The sequence below is a fragment of the Saccostrea echinata genome, unplaced genomic scaffold, assembly GCF_033153115.1.
Source record: "Saccostrea echinata isolate AGI-Se365-2 ecotype Australia unplaced genomic scaffold, CSIRO_AGI_Sech_v1 ptg000054l, whole genome shotgun sequence".
Lineage (NCBI taxonomy): Eukaryota > Metazoa > Mollusca > Bivalvia > Ostreida > Ostreidae > Saccostrea > Saccostrea echinata.
Window position 1 is genome coordinate 58,892,501 of NW_026889803.1, and position 21,773 is coordinate 58,914,273.

The 21,773-nt window shown below is 31.8% G+C and overlaps 1 protein-coding gene across 2 annotated transcripts in view; it reads left to right on the forward strand.

The window, feature by feature from the left end:
* The window catches only part of LOC133205458 (adenylate cyclase type 2-like), a 38,829-nt gene that overhangs the window by 8,601 nt on the left and 8,455 nt on the right, over positions 1 to 21,773 (forward strand). For both annotated transcript variants that reach the window (XM_061341278.1, XM_061341279.1), the window contains 10 exons: positions 584 to 733; positions 3,401 to 3,528; positions 4,395 to 4,506; positions 5,600 to 5,727; positions 9,639 to 9,797; positions 11,256 to 11,394; positions 13,331 to 13,480; positions 20,559 to 20,614; positions 20,769 to 20,849; positions 21,157 to 21,333. In XM_061341278.1, the coding sequence (XP_061197262.1) occupies positions 584 to 733; positions 3,401 to 3,528; positions 4,395 to 4,506; positions 5,600 to 5,727; positions 9,639 to 9,797; positions 11,256 to 11,394; positions 13,331 to 13,480; positions 20,559 to 20,614; positions 20,769 to 20,849; positions 21,157 to 21,333 (1,280 nt within the window). The remainder of the gene's footprint in view (positions 1 to 583; positions 734 to 3,400; positions 3,529 to 4,394; positions 4,507 to 5,599; positions 5,728 to 9,638; positions 9,798 to 11,255; positions 11,395 to 13,330; positions 13,481 to 20,558; positions 20,615 to 20,768; positions 20,850 to 21,156; positions 21,334 to 21,773) is intronic.

Sequence of the window (21,773 nt, forward strand, 5' to 3'; positions counted from 1 at the left end):
AGAGTCTAAATTTACTTAATGTGAGGTGTTTTAAAATACTATATACAGTTGAACTTCGGTATCTCGAACACTGATATTTCGAATACCATAGCTATGTTGAAGTGATTTGGAAGTACCATCCACTTATTCTTTTAGTATTCTACCCTAGATATATCAAATCATTGGATATCTCGAAGTTTCTTCTTTAATGGTCCCATCGAGTTTGAGATAACAAGGTTTGACTGTATGTGTATTTTTATTTGATTAAGGATTCAGATTTTGTGTCTGGAGCAATCCTTTGTGCATACTTAAAAAATACCACTAAAATTTAACTTTATATCAATATATATTACATATTGCAATATATTATGGACATGCAGTGGTAATGTATGAAAGCACAAGTTTTAAGAGTTCCTGGCCCATCCGGGCTAAATTTGGAATGCAGTATAAAATACAGAGTATAAACTGTATAGAGAACTTTCTTATCCTTCTATCCTGAATGCTAATTTCACCTTTTTATTTAATGTTAAAATCTATTATATAGTGACTATTGCACTAATGAAGTTGATGATGAATGCTCTAAGAATTTTTTTCTTTATTGCAGCTGATAAGTAACTTTGTGATTCTGGTGTGTGCCAATATTAATGGAATGTACCACAAATACTTGACTGATCTTACACATCGACGCACATTTCTAGAGGCGCGGAATTACATACAGTCCATGTTCAAACTAGAAAGAGAGAAAAAACAGCAGGTAGGATTTCTGTGTGAGTTAGAGTTCTCCCATTGACATTCAGTTGTCATTGTTAACCCTAAAGCTGTCAGAGGGTTTGAGTACAGGCTCAGGGGAGGGACCAGGTTTAAAGACCAGTCTACCTCACTCTTCTTGCTTCCATTCATTATAGGCATTTAAAGGGGCCTGGACACAGATTTGAAGTTAATATTTTCTCAAATTTTCTGTATAATATCATGACTTATTTTGCTATAGCATTTGGCATGGAAATATAATTAAAAAAACAACTTATTTTATCTGGAAATTATTGAAACTACGAATTTCGGGACATGTTTGATTGACACATTCTTGCACTTTTACAAAGTAAACTTTATCCTCAACACTTAAATTTCCTGAGTTATAGTTTTAATATTTTTCATTAATACACACAACAAAATTGCCACTTTTCTTAAGTATTAAAAATAAAATTAAAATATGTGAAAGTGCAAGGAAGTGTTAATCAAACGCGTCCAGAAATTTGAAGTTTTAATAACTTTGAGATGAAATAAGATTTTTATTATATTTTAGTATAAAATGCTATAGCAACTTATAAGTCATGAAATTATACAGAAAATTTGAGAAAATATTAACTTCAAATCTGTGTCCAAGCACCTTTAAAGGGAAAACTAAAGGGATGTATTTTAATAATAAAAAAGCCCACTCAATCTGTTTTACAAATCTCTATAGCATATTTTTAGTATCCTCTGTTCTTAGCAAAAATTAAGCATCTTTGTTTGCAATCAATTTGCGTGCTGAAAAGGAGTTAAAAAGTTGACATGTTCATCTCTGAATAAGAAATGATGGCCCTCAAAAGCAATGACCACTAAGAACCCTCTGATTAATTTAATATTATACTTTGTTGTGTTGAAATTTTGATGAAGCATAAAAGCCTTGTTCTAAGCAGGGTTGGTATATACATGTATAGGTCCCTATATTCTGAGGTGGTTTTTTTTTTCTTTGTGAAATCTTTTGACCAGCTGACAGAAGAATCCGGAATAAACCTTCATACATATTTTTAGTTGATGTTAGAAAGTTAGTTTACTGGGATCAGTTTTGCTGTTTATGATGGTATATCACAAGTTTATGATAGAGATCAGTTGGGGAATACCCCAAGAACCCTGGAAATCAAGTTTTTTTGTTGTTAAACATTTGAATTCTCAGGATACTGTAATGATTTTAAGTGTCATCAAGTATGGCATTAACTATCACTCCGACCTTTCCTGAATTTCCTAGAAAAAAAGAGAGTGTGTGCTCTTTACAGAATTTATAAGTTCTGTCAGCTGACCGCAGTTTATATCGCTCATTTTAATGTATCTCTAAATCATAAATACCCAGGGAAATGGAATAAAGAAAACAAATTATATTTAGGGATAATAATAATTAATATTTCCTGCAATTGCTTCTGAATTCTTCTGATAAAGTCTGCCCTTGAGGGTAAGCCTCAGTGCACCGAGTTTCTGTTTAGTATTAACAGATTCCCTCCTTCTACACTGTGCATCGATGAATCTAACAGTCCCTGGTATGCCTAGGGGACTCTGCACTCGCTGTCAGATAATTATGACAAGTGAATTTATTGCGGGGAAGGTTTTTTTTTGCGTATAAAGAAACAAGTTTTAGTAAATAGCCATGAGTAATGATGGACTTGTTATACACAACAGCTGGGCTTAGTGAGACTGCAATATAGAGTCTGGTCGCCTCGGCTGAGGTTCCATCATGAAATACTATTGTCAAAAGAGAAAGTCATAAAACAAGCTAAACAAGACATCATTACCATATACACAATATCACAGACTGTCCAATAATGCTAAAATGATGGCATTCTGTAATGTCTGAGATATTTTGGAGGTATGTATTTTCTGTACAAGTAATTAGACTTAATGTGTGTCTGTCAACCTTTTACAATTATAACTATGGGGATGATCAAAATAACTAAACAATAACCATGAATTATTGAAATATATAAATAATTTGTTTGATCTAATAGAGTGGTATGTTTATATGACATATCAGCTATTGATTTCATATATTCCAAGCTTTTTATTTCAATATTGTGCAATAGTTAAGATATGTATTAATTTTATACTGATCATTGTAGAGAATCATAGTACTCTTGTGACGACTAAAGTTTCAATGTTTCAGTAATCATTGTAGTATTTTTAGCTCACCTGAACCATATTCTCTTCTGGTCCAAAAAAATTGTGGTGTCCTTCAGTCCATCTCTCTGTTGTGCAGTAAACTTTTCTCATTTTGGAATTCTTTTCTAGTACCAATTGGCTAATTTCAACCAAATTTGATACAAAGAAGACTTGATATAAACTTGGTTAAAGGAAAACTAAGTTTGTCTAAATGAAGGACCATGCCCCTTTTTCAAGGGGGGATAATTAACAAAAACAGAAAATAGGATGGACTTAGTCTATCAAAAATCTCCTTAAGAACCATTGCTCCAGAAAAGACTAAATATATGGAAGCTTCCTTCATGAGTAGTTTCAAATTCATTCAAATCATAACCCCTGACAGAGCCACAATAGGAGGTTCAAGTTAAAAAAAACATTGAAATATATAAGGAAAAACTATTTAAAAATCATCTTCTTATGAGAGCAGGGCAACACATATAGTGAAGATTCAAGTTTGTACAAATCATTTTTACAGGAGGAGCTGCTAAATAGCTGTATTCCCAATGATTTGGTGGAGGAAATAAAAGACCTTAGTAAGAAAATGAAGAGCAGTCAGACATCACCATTCCACGATCTGTACATACAGCAACATACAGATGTCAGGTATCTATAAAATCTGTACATACAGCAGCATACAGATGTCAGGTACCTAAAGATCTGTACATACAGCAGCATACAGATGTCAGGTACTTATAGATCTGTACATACAGCAGCATACAGATGTCAGGTATCTATAGATCTGTACATACAGCAGCATACAGATGTCGGGTATCTATAGCTCTGTACATACAGCAGTGTACAGATGTCAGGTACTTATAGATCTGTACATACAGCAGCATACAGATGTCAGGTACTTATAGGTCTGTACGTACAGCAGCATACAGATGTCAGGTACTTATAGATCTGTACATACAGCAGCATACAGATGTCAGGTATCTATAGATCTGTACATACAGCAGCATACAGATGTCAGGTACTTATAGATCTGTACATGCAGCAACATACAGATGTCAGGTACAGTCTCCAGCTCGGGAGCTTATTTAACAAAGTTTATTCACCTAGGACAGGAGTTGGCAAATTTCCTTTCTACCCTATGGCAATTTGTAGTCAACAAATAAAATTATTTCATAATAAAAACAAAACAACAGGGGTGTAATGACTTCACCATCTCCCCCAATTTATCTCCAGATTATGTATCATAATAAATTTATAAGTATGGAAAAAATTATAAGAAACCTGAACTTTTGAGGTCCTTCTTTATTATATCATAAAATGGAGGGAGAATTATTTTTAGTGTTATACATTGTATCTGAGTTTAAAAAGAATCCATAGACCATAAGAAATATGTTTGTTCCATATTTTACATATGGCCCAATAATCCTGATGGACAGTTAGGGTTTTGGGTTGAGCTTGTTATATAGGAGAACTTGTTTACTGTGAGTGACTAGCTCTCTGTTTTTCTGTTTCAGTATATTGTACGCGGACATTGTGAACTTTACCCCACTGGCAGCAGAGTGCACCGCTGAAGAACTGGTTAAAATGCTGAATGAACTGTTTGGCCGATTTGACCAACTGGCAAAGGTACAAGGTTGTTTCATAAAATTTTATGTTAAAATCTTTTGACGCTGATCGAGGCAAGGAAAACCATCAACACCCATAATACAACCCTAGAAATGTCATCTTAGTACAGTTACACTTTGTAATTATATTGCAGTAAAAATTATCATTTGAAATGAGGCAGAATGAACACTCTTGAAAGAAGTATAAAAGCAAGGTGTGTCAAATTGAAAAGTAATGCCTTGGTGTTTACAAAGTCCAGTTTGACCTTCCTTGCATGAAGGTTTATTTGGCACAACTTGGCAACAAGTTCAAATGGTATTGCTAAGATTAAAGTTGCAAATACAAAATATAATTTATATTGACCATTCTGTTTAATATAAATTGGACTTTATATTGACCAGTGATGGATCCAAGTTTCTTGAGGCTGAGAACCACCCCATCCATCTTGTTTTCCCAGAGAGAGAGAGAGAGAGAGAAAATGCTTTTCCTGGCCCAATTGAAATACATGTACATGTACCTGTTAGGCTTTTGACATTGTTTGGAATTTTCTATATGGCTTTTAACATTGTTTAGGATTTTCTGTATAGTTTTTGACATTATTTGGGATTTTCAGTATGGTTTTTGACATTGTTTGGGATTTTTTGTATGGTTTTTTATATTGTTTGGGATTATTTCTATGGTTTCTGACATTGTTTGGGATTTTCTCTATGGTTTCTGACATTGTTTGGGATTTTCTCTATGGTTTTTGTTATTGTTTGGGATTTTCTCTGCGGTTTTTGACATTGTTTGGGATTTTCTCTATGGTTTTTGACATTGTTTGGGTTTTTCTCTATGGTTTTTGACATTGTTTGAAATTTTCTCTATGCTTTTTGACATTGTTTAGGATTTTCTCTATGGTTTTTGACATTGTTTGGGATTTTCAGTATGGTTTTTGACATTGTTTGGGATTTTTTGTATGGTTTTGTTTTTCACATTGTTTGGGATTTTCTGTATGGTTTTTGATTATGTCTGGTGATGCACTGACCAGGAGTAAATCTTGTTCCTAAGCCTGTCTCAATACCTTAAGTATAAAATGAAACTTGACATAATGATATGATTTCTGTTATGTTTTCAGAAGAACCACTGTATGAGGATAAAGATCCTGGGAGACTGTTACTACTGTGTGTCAGGTCTGCCTAATCCCGACCCCAATCACGCTGCTAACTGTGTCAACATGGGGCTACGCATGATTGATGCCATCAGGTATAACATGTTTTGTGTTTTCTAGATTTTTATCTCTTCATCTGTTTAATTTGTTTAATAAAGTAGTGAGTTAGGGTTCTGTATGATAAGCCTGAAACTCATAGAGAGGAAGGCGTGAATCAGTAAAGTCCAGATGACAGGCAAAATAGCCAGATTTCAGCTAAGAATGACCTACACCCCCCCCCCCCTTCCATCACCTCTTAGAGCAATAGGGCCTGGCTCTCAGTGAGCTTAAATTTGTAATTGTAAGCAAGAATTATGAATCATTTATATCAAATACTGTTTAAGATGTATCAAAGTCTACTAACCAGTTCTGGTCTTGTTGAACATTATATATCTAAAACTGAAAAAAAGAAAAAAATTGTAGACATAATCTTCATGTTTTAGTATCAATATGTAAGAGCGGAATGTGTCCTAATTTTTGACCTTGTCCTGTCCTTGAAGAGTTATCCCCCTTTGCTTTTAATCAATAAAAATCCATTCTAAAAAAATCTGTCTGGTAAAACTTGAGTTTTCAATCGCTTTTCTATTCCTTATAATTAAATACATCTTTCCACCAAGGCATTTTTTGATATTCTTAGTATTTAAACTTTTATTTTCAAAAATTTGCTTGTCCCCATAGACATCAATGCAATCTTCATTAATTAATTACTGCATAGGTAATTATATTTTTGAAAATTTCTCTTGGTAAATCCTTTACTACTCTAAAATGCTTTGAATTAATATCAGAGTATTTAATACAGGATGGATATTTAAGGTTAGAAAATTAGGTCCTAATATGGGTCGGATACCTTAATGACAATCTTCAAGTTTTCTGTAAAAATTGAAGTGATATGGTTTTCTTCAAATTACGTCCCTTTGCATCTCAGGAAGAGGGGAAATGGGGGTGGGGCGGGGATTGGGGGTGGTTACTTCTGTTGTTTAGTGCATCACTGTCATATTTTTTTTGAACACACAGGCAATAAAATCATAAATGCTCTATAAATTCTAAAGTGATTAGAGTACCTATTATTTTAGAATAAAGCTAAATTGTATCTAAAAAGATATGTGTGAAAAAGTCTAGATCTCTGTAGAATATTGCATGACACATTTTGACATTTAGATTGGGTATTTTAAGGCTCCCTGTTGTCTCTATGGCTGGCTCACCTGTTAATGGCAATGATCATCTGATTTGTCATTAACAGAATGTAAGACAGTAATTCCTCTAGATACCAGCAATCTGTTCATATGGAACCTTATATAAAGTTTAGTGACAAAAGCTGGTAATTTTACCAACCACATGTCAGACTCTTCAGTATGAAGGATTACAAGGGTGACAAAAGCTGAAGTAGGGTTAGTAAATGTCCAGGCTTCATCAGGGCCGTGATAGATTAGTAATTCTACACCAGCGATCAATCATTTCCTCTAGTGAGATTAACTGAACACTGATTTGACAATAAAGAGAACACATCAGTCATACTTCTGATGCTGAACACAACCTTCATTTTCTGGAAAAGTAACCAGATAAATTTTTGATGCAGGTTCATTTCCAACTATATGTAATGATTCTTGCCGGAACAAACTATTTGAAAATAAAACTAATCTGTCATACTTTGGGTGGTACATGCGTAATTGCAGATGATTGGTAAAATTCTATTCTTAAGAGCATTTTTATTTCATAAAATTGAGGATGTATAATTAATTTGTAAAGGATGAGGGGCAGTAATTGCCCATTTTGACCTTTCATCTTACATAAAACATTAAAAGACAGATAAAATTGTTATTAGTTTATAATAAAGTGTATGTAATATGAAACCAGATTTAAAACTAGAAATCATAGGCAAAATGATGTGATAGATTAAAATTATCTTCCAAATTTCTTTAATCTTTCACAAAATGACAAAGTCCAAAAGGAAAAAAAAAATTACTTTTTTAAAAAGCATTTTCATCAAATTTGATTTAATTTTTTTAACTTCTAAAAAAGACAAATTCCTCTTGATCTAGCTGATTTTACTAGCAGGTTTTGGATGGAACTTTTGCATCATTCCAAGAGTTTCCAAAAAGAGCCAATTACCTTCAAGTACTTTGTTGGCACTGGCATATATGCCCTACAATTTATGTATGAGTGACCATGCAGGTTAAAGCTTTTAAAGTTTGTTCACTCCAAAGTAATTAAATAAGGACAGTGAATATTGCTTGTATACTTGATTAATCAGTGTGCTTCGGATGGAAACTTAGTTTGGTTCAGATACTACATGAGGCTTTGCTGTATCTAATGAGTGTTCAGATGAGAGATTTTGCAATAAGTTTTATCCTGAAGTATGATTAACTCTATATACTAACCTTATAGAAATAACTTAAGATGCAGGAATCCTGCATATTAACTTTGCATCAATGATAACTCACCATAAAGCTTAATTATAAGAAGTATGGATCCTAATGAAAATTAATCAGGTGTTATCCTAGTTTTGCCACCTGGATGACAGTGGGAGATAGGGCATTATGTAATACTCTGATAATACCATGCATTTTAACATATTTTAATTAAATTAGCTGTAATTCATGAATAACAAGTTGAATATTCTGTAACATGGAACTTTTTTTTTGAGCATATCCGTGTTGATTTATTAAAAAAAAGATAGTCTATATATATAATTGGATATTCTGGAATGGCACTGCTCTGCATTCTAGTGTATACAGACTCTGCCTTTCAGTTAAAGAGAAAATCTTTCAAGTACAGATACTTGATTAAAGTAACTGTATTTTAATTACTAATTCCTTTTCCAAATAGGTTTATTATTTAGATAAGGAAGTTTGAAACATGTTCTGACAATTTTGAATTGATTTATTTGTAAGGTTTGCACAAACGAAGATTGCTTGAATTTGATTGGAGAGTGGAATATTTCAATATGAAATTTGATATGTAGAGTGAAGTTCTAAGCACTGCTGTTTATTGATTATCTAATGATGCATTCAACTTAAGCTGTCCTATCATGGCCATGTGGTCTTCTTTTAGAAAATAATTATGTGTCAGATTTGCAGATTGATAATATTTTAAAGCTAGATATCACCTTACCAACCTCCAAACTAATAAGAAATTCAATACTTTTCTCCATGCATGTAACTATTTGTTGCATATTACAATAGTATGGGTATCTAGATTTATTCTTATCAGCATTTAGGAATCTGGTACATGCATGAAAGTTTATTTTTGGGTAATTGCTGGTTATTTTGATAAGGAAGATAATTTTTTTGTTGCAGATGTTATTGATGGATAACCCTTCCCTATCTAACATATTCATGTACTGAGACAATAGTCCTCTTTAAAATCAGATAATAAAATATTGTAGAATGTTAGGGACATTTACTTAGAACAAACCATGTTTATCTAGAATGAAGTCATTTGAAAGAGTCAGAGGGCAGAATAGACGAGATAAAACTAAGAATTCAGTGTCTGTGACCTTTGCAATATGACTTTGAATAAAGATCGTGAGATACTGTCTCAACAATAATTATTTCCTGTCTCAAACCACCTTCATTTAGGTTATAAGATATAAGGACTGGACAAATTGTTCAACTGAATGATAAAAATATCAGATTTGATAATGAATAAAATTTTTCAACTCAGTGGCTTCAATGGCCTTGACCTTTGAGATATCATGCTCACACTCACTCATAAGTATGCTCTTACAGGTAAGGCTAATGTGTAAACATTAAGTTAAACAGACAATATTTCCAGTTCAAATTGTAGCAATAACCTTGACCCTTGAAATATGATCCTGAGTCAGAATTACATGCCACATCACTTTCCTGAGGTCATTTTAATGGAATCATATGAGAACCATATGCCAGACAAGCATGAATTCCCAGGACAGACAGGGGGATTCCTAACATTAAGACTAGTTGTCAGAGGTGAAGAATTTTATTTGTAGAGAGGTAAGGGAGGCGACTGGTGTAGACGTTGATATGAGGATAGGGGTACACAGTGGGATGGTGCTGAGTGGTGTTTTAGGTCTCTGTAAGTGGCAGTATGACGTCTGGTCAGATGACGTCACAATCGCTAATCATCTTGAATCTGGAGGAGTTCCTGGGTAAGTCAAATTTTGATGTTTTTCTTATATTTGAGCAAATCTTTTTTTATTTAATTTTTAATTTCAACATTAAAAGAAAATTAAATGTAATTTAAAAAAAGATTAATGATGATGATAATAATGATTAATGAATTCAAGTTGAATTTAATTGTCAGAATTTTACTTCAAAATTAAACAAGATGCCACACTTAGGAATTCTGAAATATGTGTTTACTAAGATGATTCTAAAGCATTATTTAAAAGTTCAAATAAATTGTTAAATTTAAATTCAAATAAAGAGACCTTACAGCAGAAAAATGAATAGGAGCAGTCGCAATCCAGCATTTCTCCTACAAATAGTTTCTGAAAATTACTTTAAATATTTCTGAAAGCATGGAAAATATTTGCTGTAAATAGAATGTTAATATTAGAATTCTAATTGACTATGGTGAAAGATATATCCCATTATATCCCATCATATTCATTTATTCCACAAAAAAAGTTGCAGAAGAGAATCTACAGGTACACAGTGAAAATAATGAGGAATAGATAAGATATTCTATTGTGTTAGATGGAATTTGAATTTCATGATGAGCTCAGCAACACAAGAAAACTTATTGATTTATATTGCTTGTGACAAATTAAAAAAAAATGTTTTAATGTATTATAATATTAATATGAATAATAAAGAGACTTTGTACAAAGGAAAAAAAAGAAGTGATATAATTTGTTATACAAGTAATAAAAGTTAAAGAGAGAAAAGAGAACAATTTGATACATCTTGTATGAATAAAAGAACTGGTATATATTACTGTTTAATCCATTGGTTTTATGTTGTTAATTAAGCTCTAAAAACTACTTGTATACAATTTAGGACAGATGATAAAACCAAAAAATGTATGCCTGGATTGGTATATATTTTTGGACCTATTTTGGTTGTAAATGATGAATATAATAAATTTCTAGATTATTAAGAAATTGTAAACTGTCCGAAATTCTACCTTTCTGCAACAATCCTTATTAATCTATACAACCTTTTGTCACTTTAAATCCCATTATTGTGAAACTTTGAATGAAAATTTAAAACCTATGCAGTTAGTTAAACTTACATAAACATGACAAGTTTTTATTTTAAAGATTTTTTGATAAAAGTTTGTTTGTATCATCTGTCCTTTATGCCTTAGTATCATAGTTATTGGATGTGCCTAGCAACTTTTAAAGGTACAAAGTTCTGTTTTTGAGAACAGATTAATTCATTAAACAGATCAATGAAAATCCAACAAAGTAAAAAGAGGAACTGAGAACAGTCCAAATGATATTAATTCTTTGTAAAAAAAAAAAAAAAAAAAAAAAAAAAAATCGAAGTCTGTTCCGTTTGACTTTAAGATGAAACAATTAAGATGCTTTCTAAGAAGCTATAAATTTGGGTATGTCGATGAAATCTTTTATTGTGCAAAGAAATGCATTGATTTGTTTCAGTAAGGTCCATATCACCAAGAAGACATTGGAGTACCTGAACAATCAGTTTGAGGTCGAACCTGGGGCGGGCCAAATGAGGGACTCTTACCTGGCCGAACATAACATTGACACCTTCCTAATCAAACCAAAAGTCAGAAAGGTAGTTTTCCCCTGTTGCATGTACAGAGGTGAAAATCTGTATACAAAGACACTGTAATGATTTATTGAATTTTCCACTGGGTGTTGTCATTTTCTGTACTCGCGTACTTGATACGGATTATAATTCTTTTTTTACATAGGCAGGTTTAATATTAAACTCCAAAACAATCACTTTCCCTTATGTTTCTATTTTTAATGTCTTATTTAAATACTCCTGACTGGCCATTGTTTTTTCACTAACTTATATATTAAAAGAAAAAAAGAAAAATTTTAAAACATTGAAATTTAGAGAGTCTATAGTAATTTTGTGTAATTAGAGAAATATTTCATATTAATCTGGGTGAGACGTCTTTCAATAAATCTGCATGTTTAAAATCTGTTTATGCACTTTTTAAAATAAAGATTTCATGCATACAGTCATTAGAAGAGTACTGTAATAAATGTTCAGAAAAAGATAAAATCAGGATTATCTGAATTAACAGATGAAGTGTTTGTAAACACATCAAGGACCCCTTTTTTGTTTGATAGGTAAAGAGTTGCTGATTTTGAATTATTGACAAGTGCAGCCACTTATAAGCTACTAAAGCTTGTATTTTACTTCAGGCATGCTGTACATATTGTCTTTTTTAAACTATTGATCAAATTGTTCTAATGCTGGATCACTGGTGAAAATAAGGACATTTTTAATGACAAGTAAAGAAAATGCATCTGGAGGTAAATTAGATCAGTTAGTCTATAATGAAGCAAATAATGAAAAAAAGATCCAAGCCTATCTCAGAGGTTTCTGGTCATTTTGTGCACTTGACAACCTGAAATTTTATGTTCATTGCATCTGACACATTTCCCATAAATCAAAGTCCTATACAACGAACAATGTGCTAGTTATTTAGATACACCCTGGATTTAATACAATAAGTAGAAGTATTGCTTTAACACCTGAATAAAATATGACATCTTTGATACAATCTCTATTTGTTTGGCACAGTCATCTATTCTCTTATATTTGGTCTATTTAGTTTCTTTTACAATAGAACTGCATATTCAGAGAACAACAGAAAGTGTTTGACATCAATAAAAATGTCCTCTTATGCAGTATAGATTATAAATCTTGGGATTTTCAACTTAATTTATTTCAAACTATAATCTTCTTTGACTGTTAGAAAGTAAAAAAAAATCCTCTGGTATTTTAGTTTTGGACTAACAGGAAAACAGAAATGCAATAGGAATACAAAATTTCCTAGAATTGTATCTGAACTCTTGAAATATCAAAATCATTGATTTTAAACATTCACATGTAATATATCTACATGTATTACTTGCTAGAAAATTTAAATATTATTTTTGGTTAAAACCCAAAAGTATTAGTGCAAAAATACTCTCTGGACAATATTAGTGCAATATTACTGATCTCTGCTTATCAGTGCAGTATTACTGACCTCTAGTTATCAGTTCAATACTACTGGGTCGCTTGTGCAGTATTACAGACCTCTAGTTATCAATACTACTGGATCTCTAGTTTTCATTGCAATACTACTGATCTCTAGTTGTTGTCAGTGCAATACTACTGATTTCTAATTATCAGTGCAATACTACTGGATCTCTAGTTGTCAGTGCAATACTACTGATCTCTAGTTATCAGTGCAATACTACTGGATCTCTAGTTGTCAGTGCAATACTACTGGATCTCTAGTTGTCAGTGCAATATTACTGATCTCTAGTTGTCAGTTCAATACTATCTCTAGTTATCAGTGCAATACTACAGAAAACAACTGTTATACCACTGACTAAGAAATTAAACCAATAAATTGTTCAGTTTATTAGGTCATATTAAAAGTATATTTAGGTAATATAAAACAGAATTGACTGAGAAATCCCATGTATTAAAAATTTCTATTAACAAAATAAAAAGTAACAAACAATTCTTTGATATTTTTCAGTTTGATGAGAATCGGACCATCCGCTCCCGGTATGAGAGTAGTCTACGAGCTTCACTCCGAGTCACCAAATATCTGGAAAACTGGAATGTAGACAAACCATTTGCCAGCCTTCATGTCAGTCCAATGGCAACCAAGTTACTGAGTGTCACCGTAAGTATCCATAGTAACCAGATCTGTAATGTAAGCAGAACATTAAACCAGAAAATCAAATCCGACAGTGATATTGAATTCTGAAGAATTTTTTGAATTGGATGTGTGTTTGTTTGTGTGCGTATGTGTATGTGTGATGGGGGAGGGGGGTTAATTTATTTATTCATTGTTATTTTTATATTTTTAACTTTTTTGGAAGAAGTTCATTATCATAAGCTTCCTTTTTTCACCACTGTGGTAGTTGTACTGATACTTTACAGTTACTGAACATTTTGAGGAATGATTATCACCAAGACATGGACATGCCTTACTGTGTTGGTTAACTTTGATAACTATTTTTTTTTTTTTTATCAAATTCAGAAAAAAATTAACATTAAAATAAAATAGCACTTCAGATTGTATCCTATATAATTATGCCCCCCCCCCCCCTCCCCTTTGAAGAAGGGAAGGCATATTGCTTTGCTGCTGTCTGTCAGTCGGTGGGTCGGTCGGTCTGTCAGTCCACCAACAGTTTCTGTTCATTTTCTTCACAGAGGTTGCACATACTGAAATTTGGTATACAGCTTTATCATAAAAATATCTAAGTCAAGTTCTGTTTTGGGTACGATCGAGCAATTTTTGCCAGAGTTATGCCCCTTGGATCTAGGTCAAGTTCTGTTTTGGATACAATCAAGCAATTTTTGACAGAGTTATGCCCCTTGGACTTAGAAACATTCTGATGTCTTGGATACTGGGCTCTATAGACAATCTTTATCAAGTACATTGAGGTGACATTGATTCAGATGATCTATTAATTTCCTTATTTTGTCTATCATTGAGGATAGATTATTTGGTACTGAGGATAATAATTATTGTGATTAGAGCTGATAGCTATAGCTTTTCTTTTGCTGATGGGTCTCCGCTGAGAATCTTAAAATGATATGACTAATCAGTGAGGAAGATTGTTATATAATTCATCATAAAAGATGTACACAGAATAATTAATATTACTACTCTAGCACACTCTTATATTTCTTGAATATATATTCCAAAAACACCACTTTTTGGTCCAATTCTTGGATGGATCACTGTCATTAATGCCATAACAAGAATAAGTTTCAAATAATAAGATGTCTTCTGCATCAATTAAACATATGTACCACTTCATCGTTAGTTTTGAAAATTTTTTGTCAAAATAGTTAAATTTTAATATTTGTGTCTTTGGTGTCTTTCTAAATTCAATTTGTCTGAAATTGACATGATCATTGAGAAGTTAATTTACAGACTTATTCTAGTTAACTTTTCACATTCTCAACAGAAATTTGACAAGCCTAGGGAACATGTACAAAAAGGTGGACTTTTGAATCTCGAACATTGGATATGTTCTCAAGTGAGTTGGAAGGTCATACCACTTTTTCTTGATGTATTTAACTGAATGTCTTGCCTTGAAGTATGTTTTTGGCCCCATCAATTTCAGGATAACAAGGGTTAACTGTTATAATTTAGAAACTAAAGAGTAACTTGATGTTTAAGTCTTGTGGATTTCAATTACATGTAATAAAATGATCGCGATTTTGAAATGTATATATTGAAACTTTAAATGACAGTTGTACTAGATACCAAGGTATAAGGTTTCTTTTTTGGAAGTATCAGAAATTCTAAAATTTCCAGGAAATTGATTTAAATTAGTCTTGATAAGAAAATTAGCTCTGCAGACCATACCCTTATTAATTATCTAATTTCAAGTGTTAATTAAAGGCATTCTTGAAGTTCACCAAAAATCCCATAGTTCTCCGTGTAGATGGGATCTATGTGTATGCATTTTTAGCTACAATTTGGGAATGATAATAAACTGAAATCTGGCAATATTGATGCTGGGGTTATTAAAGCTCAACTAATATTTGCACATTGCTGATTAGGTATTGACCAGGAGACTTAATGAAATCTCTATTTCCACACTCATATAAATATAATCTGCAAATAGTACATTGGCCAGTGATATGGAATTAAACCAGCATTATAGCCAGGAGGCAGGACAGGTGTGTAGTATGTTAAGCTATAAAGTACACCTGTCAGCAGCTGCAGAACTGAAGCTCACATGCTACCCCAGAATTAATTGGCCTATCTACAGCTGCAGAACTGTAGCTCACATGCTGCCTCTGATTGGTTAAGTAATATGGATTTGGCCTATCTACATACTTACAATCAATGACTTGTGTGTCTTCTATCTCAAATCTTTTTTTTTTTTAAACTTTCTTTGGATTGAAATGTCACAATTTCATTTGTTTAAACAGGTCACATGACTGCCGGCTATATTTTTATGCCCATGCACCAGGGATGGGGTAATTGAAAAAAGTAATTGTAATTGACTGTAATTAATTACATTTTTTGAAGTAATTGGAAGTAATTTGTAATTGAACATTTTTTCAATTACTTGTAATGGTAATTTAATTAATTACACTGAAAAAATACCATGTAATTTCAATTACTTTTTCAATTACATTCAATTACTTTATATAATACACATTCATGATATATTGTCACCACTACCTCCCCATTTTACTGGGTTTTTATTTTATTGTAAAACATATCCTCAATCCTTCAATTAAACAAAATCTTAAGTTAATGTTTACAAACAAATAATTAAATGGTTGGCTTGATGATAATAATCCTGGCTTCTTTCTAATCATTATGTAAATTTTGATTTTTTTGATTTATGTTTATGACTATGAATTTTGAACCACCCTTCTTAGGTCTATTCAGCTATAAAACACACATTTAATATATTTCAATCTTTGTTGTTTGATCAATGATAAAGAAAAAGAAGGTGTGTGTCATTAATTTAGTTCTCTCTTGTTGGGAAGAGATAATTGCCCTCCAGATCACAGCTGTAAATTGCAATCAAAACAAATCAACTCCCCTAAAGAGATATTCATTCCATGATTTAGAAGACAAAGCCAATGGAGATAATTATTTCAATTTAAAATGCTCTGCTAGCTTTAGAAAAGAAAAACTTTCAATTTGATAATTATTTTAACATCCAAACAGATTTTTATGAATGAACTTTTATCTGTACAAGTATTATTTATGAAGTAAACTTATTCAACATAAATAGCAATTAAGGATGTTCAGGTTATCTTCGAAGGAAATATTTAATTTGAGGGGTTATGGTTGCGACTCATTTTACTCTATTAAAATACCCACTTTTAATCAAATATCATAATCCATACAATTTGTGTACATGTAGGTTTTGTGTGGTGGAAACTGCATCAATCTGATCTCGAATAGTTCTTTAAGAGATTCTTTAATGTTTTGTAAATAAATATTATTAATAAATTTAACCACAATGATACACAATGCCTATAGCATATTATTCTTGTACTCTTTGTGCAGAGGCTGAGCTTGTATACAAATAAATGATGTTCTGTATATTCATTGACAAGGATTATAAAAATTTTCAAAAAAATTAAAAATGTAATTTGTAATTTAATTAATTACTTTTGCAAAGTAATTGTAATTTAATTAATTACTTTTGCAAAGTAATTGTAATTTAATTAATTACACATCTTAGAAAGCCTGTAATTTAATTGTAATTTAATTGAAGAAAAAGTCAAAGTAATTGTAATTTAATTAATTACTTTTTAAAGTAATTGACCCCATCCCTGCCATGCACAGCTGGTGAAAATAAATATCTGATATTAAGGCTGGTGTGTTGCATTTACATTTTTGGTAGAAATCATTTATTACAAAAACCACTTTCCATAATATTCTTTTTTAAAAAAAAAAAAGGGTAGCGGCCCTTTTTGACATCGGGTTTGTTATGTTTTGCCTCACAAGTAAGACGAGAGAAGAAAAACATTTAAAATGAAAAAGGAAATATTGAAAGTAAAAGGTTGTCAAGGATTTTTCAAGATTACATGATGCATGGCAGTAAACAGGGAGATTGATAATTTTGAAGAGTTTGACTGTGTGAAATTGAATGAGATGCTATAGGCTAGTTGAGATGTGAGACACTTAAATCAAAAGAATGAAAATATGTTGATATAATCAATAAAATCATCTTGCTCATCACTTCTTGTACCCCTCCCCCCCCCCCCCCCCCCCCACTTTTCAGTTTTTACTTATTATGTTTGTGACTGACAATCTACAGAAATATATCAGGTGAATCAAACCCACAGATGGCTCAATCCGTCTATGAGATTAATCAACCTGATATATTTCTGTAGACAGTCACTAACAAACCTAATAAGTAAGAATGTTGGGATAATTAAAGACAGTACATGTATATTCTGAGATCAGTCCTCCAAAACCCCCATTCTAGGAAAAACAAAAAGTTTGTAGAAAAAATCTAAGGTGATATGTGTTTTGAATCCAAAGATGTGGCATAATTCATCTGGCAAGTTTAGATAGTTTATTGTCTTTGGTTATGACTTATGATTACTGAACTTAATCCTTTAATAATGTAATCATGTAATCCTGTAATTCTGTAATCATGTAATATATTGTATCTTATGTTTTATGTCAACAGAAAGATTATCATGATTTCATGTTTGTAAGTGTTACTATGGTGACCAGGTTAAATTTGATTACCTTTCCTTTTCACTAACCAGGTATTTAGTATTCTCTGTTTTTAGACAGACTAACAAAGTCAATCAGATGAAAATCAAACATTATCAAATACATTTCGTTTAATCTCCATTATAAAAAAATGTGCTACATCAATTCTCTGAAATATTTTTATCAACATTGTCCAAAATTTAGCTTGAATAGAAAAAAGGTACATGTACTATTAAATAAATGTACTAAAGTCTACATATAATTTTATAGAACATAGAGGATTTATGGCATTTATAATAAGGAGTCGGTAAGGAGATCTTTAAAGTGCAGAAATAGTTTATATTTTCCCTCTCTAGTAAAATAAAGATACATCTTGTACATGTTGGATTTATCAAGTATATATATGTTTAAGTTGATACATTATCCTCTGTAATTTATTTATTAATTTACACAAACTTATCAGGTTTCATGCAGGATTAATGAACATGGTAATATTTCTCATATAGCTGAAATTAAGTCAGTATAAATGACATATCCTTGCCTTAATCTGGAATATATCTGAAAAATGTCAAATCTTAAGTATCAGTAATTATATTATTATAACCATATTAGTAATCTTTTTATTAAGCATTCTCAAAGGAATATATCTGGATATAAATGATTATTTGTTTGGATTGAATAGAGTTCAATAGTGCAGGGCTATACATGTATATAGAAAGAATAAAATGTGTTATGAAGGCATTAAATCAGCTGATCTCAAATCAACCCATACATCTCAATGAAATCTCTGTATTCTCAGATGTTAAAATCTAAGTAAAATCCCTATATCTCTGGTCTGCTGACTTTTATGTCTGAGAAGAAAAAAAACTAGTATTAAAAAACAGATTGGACTAAGTTACTGAACATACCAGTACTTGTTTAAACTTAAATCAGCAATGCATATATAGTTTGCAACCTTAGTGTATATAATTACTTTGGTTATTCAGTGACTAATGGCTTGAAAGGCATAATTTGTAAGAGATTTGGAGAAAAATATCAGCTTAATTCCTATGTAGAAAATGATTTTATTTAGTAATTTAAAAGCATAAAATAGCAAAAACAACATTATGTCAAATTTAATATGGAATTTAAAAAAAATCAGTTTTTTCCATTGCTGAAGTATAACGGTATAATTAGAACCAGACTCTGGCCAATGAAATCGTTCTTCTTTATGACTTAAAGTTCCAAGTTCTGGGTTCCTATTTATGTGCCAAACATTAATTTAGTTATATATGGAACAGATCATTCCAGTAAGTTTTTGGACAGGTAAATATCACTGCATGTTCACCTGACTAATAAAAAGGGGGCTTAACTCTTACTAACACCAGATAATCAAGAAATGTGATCAAGAGAAGTAACTTAGTATGGGTAGATAAGGTGCTTTACAATCTAATTAGAATATTAGATGCTAGATCTGCATCCATACTTGCTACACTAACAATGTCAGTGTAGCAAGTATGCCAGCAAATCTAACATTTAATTCTAATTAGATTGGGTACATGCTTAAGGAATGCTTTGGGATGTTAATTAGATAAACCTGTCTTACTGAAACGTACAGTGAGATCAAATTGTACTTTAATAAATAGTCAGTGTGACTTCATAGATAATTTTTGAAACCAGTTTATAGATATATATACATGTATGTATGTGAAAAGCTGTCTTGTTCATTTATATTTTTGGAATTTTCCATTACTGCATGTCTTAAAAGCGTATACTTCATTTCACTTGAATTTACACATATTCAGGATACTGGTTAATATCAATCTTGATGATTTTATGCTGCTTGCTCAGTTCTCTGTAATCAGAAATCAATTATCATTATTAATTATCATACGTATGAATTTAATCATTTCAATGTATGATCATTTCAATGTATAGTCTTCATTTATTTCTTTCAAAATCTATCAATTGCAAATATCTTAAACTGACCCTGGAGCTTATAAACCATGTTTGGGGGGGGGGGGGGGGGTTACAAAATTTCCTATTTTGGGTATGGTAGAAGGATAGGTAAAATCCAGTATCACATGGTCATCCATAATGGAAGAAACGATATTGAAAATTATTTTGATTTCAGATAGTCACTCCTCTATATTCATCAGGGTCCCACTTTTAAAGGTGTTGGGGGGTGGGGGGGGGGGTAGTAAGAAGCTTTATGATAGACACTCAAGTTTTTATTTTAATTTCTGAGTCATAGTTGACCTGGAGTGGATACTGAAATATAACCTGTTTTCTTTTTATTCATCAAATCATAAAAACATGTATACAAGTTCTGAATAACATTACTTGGAAGCTGAGTATTACCTGTATGTAAATTGTCGGAGTGCTGGATTCAAAATATTCTCAAGGCAAATTAACTTATAAACATTCCATGTGTATGACTGTTTAAAGGAAGGAAAGAACATGAACATAAAAGTTCACTGTGTATCATAGAAATTAAGATTTGTAGATTTTTTATATGGAATATAACTGTTGTTTATTGCATTAACTTTTTCATTTTTTACAGAGTTTGGCCTTCCTTGATTCTAATCTGGTATTGAACAGTATTGATAATGACCATGGGTAAGTTAGTAGTGGACAGTATTAATTATTGAAATATTAATTTGACCTCATATTTTATTATCAGGAATAATAGGTGCTTGACAATATGCCATACAAGTATGTTTCAAACAAAGTAAAATTGAGAGAAAAATTATATTAGGAATTATTTTTGCAGTGTAGTCGGACCTACCCAACAACTGAACATAGAAGTCAATGCTGAGTTGGCCAAAAAATCCAAAGATTTGGTGAAAAAATAGTAAGTTGATAAATCTGAAATGTAATGGAAAAAATTCAAAATTTCTGTACACCAGTCAACCAGATTTCATGCCTCTAGCATTGTATATCTATAATACTGGTGAGAAATTTCATGTAGAGTAAGGCTGTACATCAACCATTCAAAGATCAAAGCAGTCACATTAATTAATGTACATTTGTTCTTAAATTAACAGATGCATCTTTTCAAATTTGCAAAAAAAAAAAAAAAAAAAAAATTCATTTGAAGTTCGTATGATATTGTGATAGAGATGATGACAATATCAACTAACCTAGTCTTTTTTTTTTAGCTCCTTTAGATCTATGAAAAACCCAAAGGAGGACTTTAACCCCCTTCTGATGAGCTTCAGCAAACAACAGGAAACAGAATACCAGCAGAGGCCAGATTTATCATTCAAACTGGGACTTCTCTGTGCACTGTTTATGTTCATAGGGGTTGTAATAGTGCAAGCCATTATGTCAAACAGGTAGGTCAACAAAGTTTATGCCATTATGTCAAACAGGTAGGTAGTTATAGTGTATGTCAGACAGGTAAATCATCATAGTGTATGTCATCATGTCAGACAGGTAAATCATTATAGTGTATGTCATCATGTCAGACAGGTTAATCATCATAGTGTGTCATCATGTCAGACAGGTAAATCATCATAGTGTATGTCATCATGTCAGACAGATAAATCATCATAGTGTATGTCATCATATCAGACAGGTAAATCAACATAGTGTATATCAGACAGGTAAATCATCATAGTGTATGTCATCATGTCAGACAGGTAAATCATCATAGTGTATGTCATCATGTCAGACAGGTAAATCATAGTGTGTGTCATCATGTCAGACAGGTAAATCATCATAGTGTGTGTCATCATGTCAGACAGGTAAATCATCATAGTGTGTCATCATGTCA